Source organism: Topomyia yanbarensis, chromosome 3 (genome assembly GCF_030247195.1).
Source record: "Topomyia yanbarensis strain Yona2022 chromosome 3, ASM3024719v1, whole genome shotgun sequence".
In the NCBI taxonomy this organism is placed as follows: domain Eukaryota; kingdom Metazoa; phylum Arthropoda; class Insecta; order Diptera; family Culicidae; genus Topomyia; species Topomyia yanbarensis.
In genome coordinates, this window is record NC_080672.1 from 161,328,949 (window position 1) to 161,341,037 (window position 12,089).

Below are 12,089 nucleotides of genomic sequence, written 5' to 3' on the forward strand. Positions count from 1 at the left end.
ACAGATTCCTGGCTTTTAATTGTCGTGTTCACCCAAGTTACAAGAGGTACTAATCGGCCAATTATAGCTTCTTTTTGCGTTGCATTTAATCCTCAAATATTTTGAATTTAATACAAAAGTTCAGGATGGCTTGGTGCGATTTTAATTCAAAACAGCCATTGAATTTGTAAAAGAGGTCTAATAACACCGAAGACCCGTTTTTATCAGCCCCTTTAGTATGTATTTCTGTTTCAATTAAATTGCCTTTTTTGTTGGAGACAGACCACTGCGACATTTAGATCTATTGTGATATTGCCTTAATATGTACGTATTGAATATAAACATAAAAATTTTCAAATTCACCTAAAATTGCGCAATTAGATTTTCCGGTTGAATGAAATATATCATATGAAAAACCACCCAGTTAAGCTCAGCCGGAAATGAACCGGAATTCTGGCTGGTTCCAGCTCGTATTACGGCTCCAGTGACACAACTGATTCTAGTTAGAATCGGTTGTGTCACTGGAGCCGGAATGCGAACTAGAACCAGCCAGAATTCCAGTTCATTTCCGGCTGAATTTTACTGGGCAGTTGTTCCTTGTTATAATAGTGAAAGAAAACCTACCAGATATTGCCGATTTCTCATTTTAAATCACTTTGAAAATATTAAGCTGTTCTTATCAAAATGTGTGTTTTTCACGATATGGCGGAACTGTTACCATAGTTACAAGAAATATTCTTTGTGATTTAATGGAAAAATGTTGAGACAGGCTGTTTTGCTGCAGATTTTACAAAATAGATAGCAGACCAGAAAGAATTGTATGTATGTATGTATGTAGGTAGCCACCATCCTAGCTTGAGTCTTGCTCTGCATGCGGCTCCACTTAAACAGTACGCTTAAAGTTCGTTACCATTCTGAATTCAGCAAATATATGAAGGGCCAAAAGGGGGGTGGCGGACCCGTAGGCAATTACACCTACTCAGTATCCGCGGGAATCAAAGAGTCTCCTTCCAACAATATGATCCAACAGATTGAATAACGAAATTCGCGATACTTGTCAAGCTTTCCACGGGATGGTTTGTTTGAAGAAGGACGCGTCAAATTGTTTACAACTGTTAGAGAGAACTGTGGCCGTCGCGTGCGACAACCACCTTTCCTCCTTGACTCCGATTGGCTGCCACTTCATTGTCCAGTTGTAACTTCAATGATGTCCTGATGCACCCTCCTCGTCCCGTAAACGATATACATATATATAATACCAATATTATAATATTATATGGATAAATTAAATAAATAGTTCAATAAATAATTAGTAATCATTAAACAAATAATAATTATATGAATCAATAAATAAATAAATGAAAAAGAGAGAAAATAATAAAAAAGAAAAAAATGAATAAATAAATAAATATAAAATATAATTTAATTTAATTATTCAATAATTAAATAAATAATCAACGAATTGTTATAAGGATAATTAACAAAATTCAAGATGTCTTACAGGAATAGGGAATTCGGAATTTAGTTGCTGTTCTGATGTCCTGATGTACCCTCCTCACCCTGTAAGCGATACACATATGATGTCAATATTATAATATTATATGGATAGATTAAATAAACTATTATATGAGTAAATAGTAGGGTAAGGTGGGGCAAATCCGAAGTAGTAAATGGTTTTGGCTGTAAAACGTTCATTTTACATCGGATCAGGTCATTTTATATACTAAATTAAAGATTAGACTTCTAAGCAACTTTCTATGCATAGTTTTTTATTTGCATTCAGAGGAAACTTTGAGATTCGAGCGTTTTACGAAAACGTTCATTTTTGCTGTTTTCAAAAATGGTGGGGTAAACCCGACCGCCTATATTTTTGGTTGATTTAGTACAGATATTATCCAAATTTTATGATTTTTCAATCATAAAACAATGAATGTTATGTTATTGAATTGTAACATGAAGAAAATGGAATTCACTGTTAATTTTTGAATGTTAAAATCATGAGCAGTAGCACGTAAAGATATTCCCATTTGCATTGGAGCAATTGCTCGACAAATACTATATTCATCACGTTTTTGTGTCTTTCGTTTGTAATTATGAACCACGGTCGGATTTGCCCCACCTTACCCTATTGAAACTAATAAATAATTAGATAATTAAATAATTATGTGAATAAATAAATACATGAATAATAACGAAAAAATACATAGGTGGATTGAAAAATGTCTGAATAATTAAATGATTAGATAAATAAATAATCAACGGATTATCAAGATATCACAACGGGCATACAGAAATTTGGAATTCAGAATTTATTTGCTTTTATGATGTCCTCATGTACCCTCCTCATCCTGTAAATGATATACATATGATATCAATATTATAATATTATATGGATATATTATATAAACTATTAAATAAGTAAATAATATATTAAACTAACAAATGATTAAATAGATAAATAAATATGTGAATAAAAAATAGATAACTATTTGAATAAATAAAAAATACATAGAAAGATTGAAAAATAAACAAATGATAAACAGTTAGACAAAACAAATGACTAAATAAATGAATAATTAAATATTCAAATACATGAATAATCACCTAATTGTTATATGGATAATTCACAGATATCAATACGGTCATACTCGAATAGATAATTCAAAATTTTATTACTTTTATGATGTCCTGATGCACCCTCCTCATAACCTTATTGGGTTAAGCCAATAATTAACTAAATAAGCGATAAATTAATAAATAATGAAATAAATGTATAATTGATGTGACGTGATGTGATATGAAGCCACCAACAGCTCAAGGTTTTTCCCGTGAATGCGGGTAGACTTATGGTAGCTCCGAAATAGTTTATCATGAAACCTTCATATTATTACTGTTACTGAATGGAAGTCAAAAGGTTTTGCGAGCCCGTAAGCAGAGACACTTACGCGCATCCCGTGGGGAAAAGAATCCCTTCCAGCAACAACATCCAGTCAAAGGATAAAAGATTTCGCTATACCTGCTTTACCCACCTGATGGTTTGTTTTGAGAAGGGTGCGTCAAACTCATATAAGACCTAGATAGCAGACCAGAAAGAATTCTTGAAAAAAGATGATAAACATGGGCAAGTCATTTAAAGTAAGAATGGGAGGCAACCAAGTATAAGAAGGAGTATTACCTTAACATGCTAAAACGATTAGTAAATTTTTTAATTCGATTACCCTCCTGGATTAAGTCAGCGCTTTAGAAATTTGGTGGACAATTTTGAATTTTTCGAAAATATTGCGCGTAATAAGTGTCGCCAAACACGAAATTCCATTCATGAACTTTCGCTGCTCAAAAGAGCTAATGCCGCTGACAGGCTTGTGGAAATGCTGCTGCTCTCGTTTTTAATCAAGAAAGTTACAAAGAGTTCATCTGAAGCGCAAACGATCCGTAAATTAACACAACATGTCTCAAATTGAAAGCTCACTCGAAGGCAGCCCTGCTATTTTTATAAAGTGACAAGCCGTCCTGGGTTGGGCGGAACAATTCCGGATTTCAAGGTCTTGCCCGCATGGTAGAACATGCTGATTTTTATTCCAAAATAATCATATTGCACAAAACGCTCATAGAATTTTTAAGACATTCTCTACATTTGCACTACGTGCAAATTGAGCCAATTTATTCGGATTGTCACGCTGCACAGTGGCTGGAGGCTGGCCAAAACCTCAAAAATTTATTTTTGAAATATTGATATTTCATATTTTTCCTAAATTTCTCATGTATTGAATGATGTATATTCAAAATTTTATGATCATTGAATAAGAAAACGATTTTTATCAGGAGTTTAATCGTAGCAAAGTCCGGATTTTTTAATGATTTTCATTTCCGAAACCACCATTGCTCTGTTCACTTCAAATGCATGTTGCTCTTTCGATTTTGGTGCGATTTTAGCACAACTAGTTTCATTGTGTAGAGGAACGAAAGAGCTTGGTTAGTGAATAAAATACATTTGGTAAATTTGCTTGGAACTATGACTTTTTAATTTGAATATGTTTTAGGTGGTAAGATCAAAAATACTTTTTTCACTAATTTATTCTGAATCATTTCGGAACGGTCACATAGTATACATTCTATGGGAAATAATCTCTACTTTTCGAATATCATGGCCTCGTTCTGCGCCTAGATGCGCAAAAAGGTTTAAGGAGATTTTGAAGCTTAGTTGCTGATATGGAGGCGCATGGTGTTTTGTGTAAAATAGTTAGACAATCTACAGCAAACCAACACGTTATACAAGGGATTTAAAGTAGTGTTCTTCATTTTTTATGATATTGCTGACATTGGTGAACGGTAACGGAAAATTTGTTATGAAAAAGGGATCAGAGTTATAAGAAAGGTTGAATGACACTGTATGGAAAAATGCATTTAATATTTTACGACTTTTGACATCAAAAATGTGTTCAGCACCTCAAAATTAGTTTAAATTGTGATTTTTAGCCAAATTAGGTAACATTTGAGGTTTTGTCCGACTTTTGTTTGAAGTCTTAAAATTATTTATAAAAAACCATTTATGTACCCTACTATTTTGTTATACAATAATAATGCTCATAACATTTTACCTTTGCTTGGGTTGACTAACTACCAAACAATAATGTACATCCACAATGCTTTGCATAATACTATTGCTCATAATAATCTAGAATTTACGACAGGAATTCGAGCTCACAGCACCAGACAAGCCAATCATTTATTATACTCCAGAGTATCCACGAACCTTGGTCAAAGACGCATTTCTTTCATCGGACCTAAGTTATTCAACCAGCTTCCTACGGATTTAAAGCAAATAACTTGTCGCACTCGTTTCCAAGCAAAATTGAAACTAATTTTAAAAAATAAAATAGGAGAATTTTTAATATTAACTTCGTTCACCACCAATCGAGCTTATTCCTTAGCTATAATTGGTTAACATTTTTTAAATAAAAACAATTGATAAATGCATGTTTTATAGCAATAAGTAATAAATAAATTTAAATTATTATGAGCTTCCTGCAAAGCTACGATGGGACCCTTAAAAGGATTCTTTTGCGCTGGGTACTCGCCGTAGCTTCTTGTCAAATTTTGTGTTTTGTCGGTCTCGTATTGTTTTTTTTTTGTTCTCAGCGTTTCCGCGATTCGTAACTTTGTTTTGTTGTGCTGACCTTTTTTTTGTACGCTGAGAACTGATGTGTCCACTACCAGGGGGCTCCGTTTGTGAGCTTTTTGGTGTGGGGGTAAGAGGCGGGCTATTAAAAAAAAAAGTCTGTGCGCTGCCCTTTTCGACTTCAAATAGGAGCCAGGTATTGAATCATTACGAAAGGTTCCGCACAGATTTCATTTCAGCACCATATAATTTTAATTTTGCATGTAGGGTAAAGTGCCTATTTTCATCATACTAAGGAGGGTGCCTCACTAATTCTTCCATTACTCGGCCTACAATCAATGGAATGCGTACAAATTGGCATAAAAGCTTTGCTTCGTTGTTAAGAACTAATATAATTACACAAATGCGCTGAAAACAGTGCATTTCTCGTGTTTGAGCGCAACTAAAACTCGAATCGAACGCCCCTATTGTTGCGTTACCCGTTAACCAACGGCTTTAAATAGGTAGGGTGATAATAGAAACATGGCAAAAATAGTCTCATCACCCTATTTAATCTAAAAATATGAATTCAACAACGAGAAAAGTAAAATATCACTTAAAGGTGGATTGATTCGAACCATTTTTCTTCCAGAACCCTCTAATACACTCTTTTATGAAGTTATAAGTGTTTGTTAAGTAAAAAGTCCTTCGAAATAATTTTTATCAGGTTTAGTGAATTGAATGCTCCACTGTGCGTCGTAGGCGGCCAATGTGGTCAAAGCAACTTTAGTTACACCCAAAACGTACCCGGTCAAAATCATTTGTATTAAAGCAATAAATACGAGCGAAAATTACAAGCATTCTAGTAATGTGCAAAACTTGCATGAAGCTTCCTTGCATGTAATGCCAGAAACAGAAAAAAACTTATTTTGCCTATGTATTAGCGATATATGTGTATTGGTGGCAAATATATGTTAGCTAAAAAGACTGCTGGCCAGGGATGCCAAAGGTAAACTACAATTTTTTCGGTATATTCACATTTGCGCAAGCCGTACAGCCCGCTACAGCGACGCGTCACTTCAAGCACTTGCCAGAATGGTAGCCAACCCAAAAAAAAATGTAGCAGTAGAATACATTTTTGTTTTGCTGCTGTACTCCGACTGCTCGGTGAGAGTGTGGCGTAGTAAAGTTTGTTCTCTCGCTTTGCACACTTTTCTCTGCTTAGTCAAAGGGAGAGGCCCGCACACGAAAGCGTTAATACCGGTCGTGGCGTAAACGAACCGCATTCATTGTCGTCGTTTGTGATTAAAAATATTGAAAAGATTAAAAATATTAAAAAGTGTAAAATAAGGAAAGAGAAGCTGTACCGCTCGCTTCTGGTGGCTGTACTGGGGGCAGTATTTTTTGTCATGTTACTGCTTTGCTTACAGACTGCCGTACAGCACTGGGCGTCCTGCATTAGCGAGCATTAGAAAAATTACAGCCGCAGGAAATGTAGGCATTTTGCATCCTTGCTGCTGGCATTAAAAAGAGTACGCACCGGCAGATTACTAATCACTACTTTATCCATCCAACCATGCTATCAGAAAATTATCAGTGGATAAAAGTCATATATAAACACTTGGACGATTTCACGATTAATAAAAATAGTAATAGGACGCATCCAGATTTCAACTCATGCTCTTGTGCATTACTGCACTGACCGCTAGCAGTGTTGCGTTCTTGCACATGTGCACATAGCGTTAAACTCATACAATCAGCACATTCGCAATTCGATAAAGTCTCATGTATAATTAATGAGCCACAATATTGCGTGTAATGGTGTTGGTGAGAAATGAATAAATAAAAAGCTACAGTAAATAAAAATTTTCCGTGCGTTGCTATAACAAACAGCATAACTACGTGATTGTGGTTGCAATACATAAATAGTTGTGTTGAAGAAACTGTGTGTAGGCACAGAGCAAAAGATGAAGTGATTTTATATGCTTGTGAAAATTGCAAGCGACTTTAACTGCAAAGTTGCAAACGATGCTAACATTATTTGCAAGTAATTGTCGCTTGCAATTATTGCCAGAGATTTGCGTTTTGGGTGCAGCATTAGTCATCTAGACTGGCAAACTAAGTTATTTTACACCCATTTTAGAAAGTTTTGCACAATTTTGATATGGTGATGCCTGTTTTGAAGTTTTAATCGGCTACTTGGGGCAGAAGCACATTTCACTCTACAATGATTCTAGATTTATCTAAGTTTCGAATAACACAACATAACGGCTTGCTGAACATTTTTGAATGGTTTGATATAATAACCTACCGTGAATTTAACAAAAAATTTAAGGACTTTAAATACAAAAGGGCTAATGAATTTGTTTCCCATAGCCAGTTTGATGCTCACTCATTCTATCGGTAACTTGTTAGCCGGATATTTTCGATCAGTTATTAAAGCCTCTAATCAGAAATCGAATTTAAAGATTTCTTTCTGATTTTAAAAGCGGTAAAATATCGAACCTACTACTATACGAATAATGCAATAGAAACCAACAATAAAACCATTTTCATGCTATTCACCGTCATAAAAGAAAAACAAATAAATTTTGAAAAAATCACATAAAAATACTGTCTGCAAAAATGTGTTCATATTGAACACAGATTCAGTGTTTTATAATTAGTTTTTGAAATAAAAATACACCAGTGCTATTATAGTCATTCAGTTTTGACAATGATAGGAGCGTCACCAAACCTATGGAGAAGCATGGTATGCTGTATGTTCACATTGAACAAGTTCACTGTAGACTTCACCTACTACTACACGTATCTTGTATGTTCACATTGAATAATTTCACTGTAGGCATGGTCGACTTCACCAACTTTAATTCCATCACTATTTATCTCGACACCAAATTTCCCCAAATCATAATAAATCTATTCACTACTCACCTCCATAGCTCCCACTGTAGATCACTAAATTCGTCAGTAGTTTATCACGATGCAATTGAGCTTCGGCAACAAAATTTATTGCAGCTCCTCCCGCTTTTTTGTTTGTTCTTTGGCGGTAACACCTACGCAGCCCGTATATGCAGCGCAATGTGAACGTTACAGTGGATCCACTTCCAACTAGTTGCTCGGACGGCGCCCCGATTCCGACAAATCTTACGGGTTTTCAAATTTATTCATAGACTTTCCGCGTCATAAATCTATTCACTAGTAACGTGCTGCTCGAGGGTGTTTTTACCACTTTTCAAACAGTAGTCTCAACAGGGCTGACAAGTGGCGAGATTTAAGTGGATCTGAATGAAGATGCACTTGAGTTAACCTCTCAGTGGAGGATAATTGTAAAAGAAGTAAAGAAATAGTCCCAACGTCGCATTGGCAGTCGTTGTAAAAAAAGAAACACACTAATTTCAAAAGTGCACTCGGCCGTCTGCTTCCTTCACTATAATTCACAATGTAACACTCTCACACGGTTCCGTGAAAAATCTATGTTGTATAATTTGAAATGCTTTTTGTTCTATGCAATAATTGTTTTCCGCAGGATGCACCTGCTAAATCGACACAAATCTGCACTCTCTGTCGCTATTCTACTAATGGTCCTATTCACTGTCACTAAAGATCGCTTGCTGCCGTCCACTTATATATCTTATGCGCCCTCTGTATCTCCTCGGGGTTACCAAAAAGGAGTGCTTACTGCTCAACAAGATCAGTTCCTTTTATTCCCTTTACATCCATCATCATCATCGCCCCCATCGCATGCGGCGCGTGGTTCACCGGTATGTTAATGTGGGATGTCACGCAACATGCTCTGGCTCAGTGATGATGTTGCACTGATGTTGTGCCAAAGATTGACCGGCAGGTCGCATAAATGTTGTTGGTGGATACTGTGACAAATTCATCGGATACCTTTACAAAAGTAAGATTTGTAGTTTTCTTCGCATTTACCAAGCCAGAGTACATGGTAAAAAATAATCGGAAGACAAACGAAGCATGTGTAGCGAAAAAAGGTAAAGGTGATCCAATTAAGACTGAGTTATAAATCCTGCTCGTTTTATATTTGTATTGTTTGCAAGAAGCATTTGAGATCAAATTGTAGCTTATACCGATTAAATTTCAAACAACAGATGAACACTTTCTTGTCATTCGAAATATCGCTAAATAAATATTAAATATAAACAAACAGTATAAGATTAACCCTCCGGCACTCGCGCCATTATATTTTGTGCAACACCTTCAGAAAATCTAGCGAAATCTTTCTTCAGCACCAGCGGTTGTGTCAATTCTAGTGCTAGTTATCAGTTAGGCCCCGGAGCGGTGCTAGTTACCGACAAGATAAATTCGATGCACCAAATCCCAATTTATTGATTTAGTTATTTGTTGGAGCAGGAAAAAGCCCACTTGAGATGAGCAATCATTGCTTCTCTCGTAAACCTCCCCGTCACCCTAAGCAAACAAATGTGTAACTCAAAATAAGAGTTACAGATAATGTTGTAATATATATGAAATACCGTTTTTTCAACAGCCAAAACTGATTTAAATTGTCATTTTTTCGTGCATTTATTAATTTTTCATGAATTTTTAAAACGATAAAAAAACAAACGTTTTTACTCGCGGGGTAAAACGGATATCTCCATAATTATACGGATCCTGATGAATATAGTAATTCTTGATATTGTTACTATGTTTTAGTTGCCGAAGGGTTCTACTGTATCGATTTTGTTGGGTATTTTCGCCAAATTTAAGACTACACACCCAATTCAGTTCGGTAATTTCCGCACAGCTGAACAGTCAGTAAATTTTTTCAACTGATAGCTCAGCAAAGTGGAGTTAATTTACTGATTTTCAGCGATATATTTACCGAGTGTATTCAAAACAAACGTCACTTCTATTGAGATCTCGGTAAACGCTTTGTTAGCTGAGTGCTCGGCTGTGCAAAACTCGGTAAAAGTAGCGAAAAAAGCTGGGATTCGGTAGAACAAGATTAAGTGTGTAAGAGAAACGAAAGCAAATGAAATTGAAAAACGGATAGGTATTCTAGAGTGAATCAGTTATAAACTTAGAACGGAAAACTTGGACTAGGCAGGCTCATATGGGCATGATCGAAAGGAAATGTGAAGAATCCTTTACCTTCTGCTAAGTAGGAGCTGTGTTATTAATTGCTATCAGCCATCCGTGTGTGCTGAACGAAAAAAGTAGTTCTATCACAATAGGATCGGTGCGGCACTGATAGCTTGGTGTCGATTGAATGCATACGTCACGGCTTGATGCCAACAGATGTCGAAAATAATGATCGCATGATCGTTCTAGGCGAGGATTTGTGAAGTATCTTTTGCCGGCGTCGGCGGTAAAACATGATGTTGAGTTATGTTCTATCAATGACCATGCGGTAGACTTGGGTGCAACGCCCAACTCCTACTTAGCAGAAGGCAAAGGATTCTTCACATTTCCTCTCGATCATGTCCACATGAGCCTGCCTAGTTCTAGTTTTCCGTTCTAAGTTTATAACTGATTCACTCTAGAATACCTATCCGTCTTTCAATTTCGTTTGCTTTCGTTTCTCTTGGTCTTAAATTTGCCGAAAATAGCCAACAAAATCGATACAGTGAATTCTTGATATTTCAAAAACAGAATGTATTTGAAACACAACACAATATGTTGGCTGATATTTTGTTAGCTTAGAATCAATCCAATGCTACAATTAAAAAAATGCATCGAATGATTTTAAAAGTCAAGTAAGTCAAGTAAGAACAGTCAAGTAGAACTCCCTCTTCAAATTAGCATGGGGCAACAATATTGCGAAAAATTTCAAAAATCAAATGACATCGAAGGTAAAGAGAAAAAATACTCTTTCAAATAGGCGGAAAACCCACCTTTTACCACTATACTTGTATACCACCCAGTCCCTTTTTTAGACTGTTTTGTATAAGACAAAGAACCATTACGTCCTTGTAAATGTGAACGACTGAAGTTTCTTAATATTTTGATAGACCCAAACATGAATCATACTACAATCGTTGCTGTGGGAAGTAACATTTACCACCTTTAGGATTTCCACCTAAAACTTATGTGTTGCTTTTGCTTGAGGCTAAAACTTACTCAGTTCTGGAAATCGTCTTGGGTTCTAACCTGAAGTATATTTCAGTTTTTCTAACATCACCACTGTTTTGCGTGGACCTAACTCAATTTCATCAAAAACGTTTATTTGAAATAACTACCCTGGTTTCGTTCTTAGTTCTCAAACGAAAACGTCAATAGAAACAATTCCGAAGCTTCAACGAATCTATGGATTCAATATGCATTTTTTTAAATTCTGACTCTGAACGGCTAAGAAATAGGGTTTAAAATATGTAAAACTTATTAACTGTTGTACTATATTAAATGAGATACCAACAGAGCCCTTCAATAGTAGCACTCAAACACATAAGACGAATTTTTAATTCGGCGGTATAAACCTGCGTTGAAAATGTACTTCTTATGCTATACTAAACTATCAAAAAGGGGGACTGGAGAGCACACAAGCCCCCCTTCCTCTTCTTTTTTTTATTTTCTGACTACGTCTATGTTATTCAGTAATTCATTCTGAACATTTCATTCAAAGGTACCAAGTCTCTGCGATGACTATATTCTCATTTATTTAAGTTTTAAATGTCGATATCGGTGGTGCACTGGCAGCGTTGGAAAAAAATAATGAATTTCTGCATTTGGGTTGAACCATAATTTTTAAAATCGTTATAACTATTTTTTTGAAAACTTGTGGCTAGTTACCGTCTTCGACAAAGATGATAAGCAAGGTTGTAACTGTAGTTTTATAAAGCTGGTTTTTCATATTGAGTGAAATAGCGATTTCTATTAACGTAAATGCAAAATAATTGATTTCCCCTTATACAATTCCATACAAACATTGAACGCAATGCGCAAACTGGGGAAGCAACCGACCGCTCCCAAATTTTACACAAGCATTTGGGACCAAAGGAACTCAAAAAAGATGGGTAAGTAATGTCAGAGACATAACCGGAGTGAAGTA

General features: G+C 35.6%; 1 protein-coding gene across 1 annotated transcript in view; it reads right to left on the minus strand.

The window, feature by feature from the left end:
• The window catches only part of LOC131689355 (allatotropins-like), a 94,366-nt gene extending 85,603 nt beyond the window's left edge, over positions 1-8,763 (minus strand). The window contains exon 1 of the mRNA XM_058974385.1: positions 8,012-8,763. Within this exon, the coding sequence (XP_058830368.1) occupies positions 8,012-8,017 (6 nt within the window). The 5' untranslated portion in view covers positions 8,018-8,763. The remainder of the gene's footprint in view (positions 1-8,011) is intronic.
• Between the last annotated feature and the right edge of the window lie 3,326 nt (positions 8,764-12,089).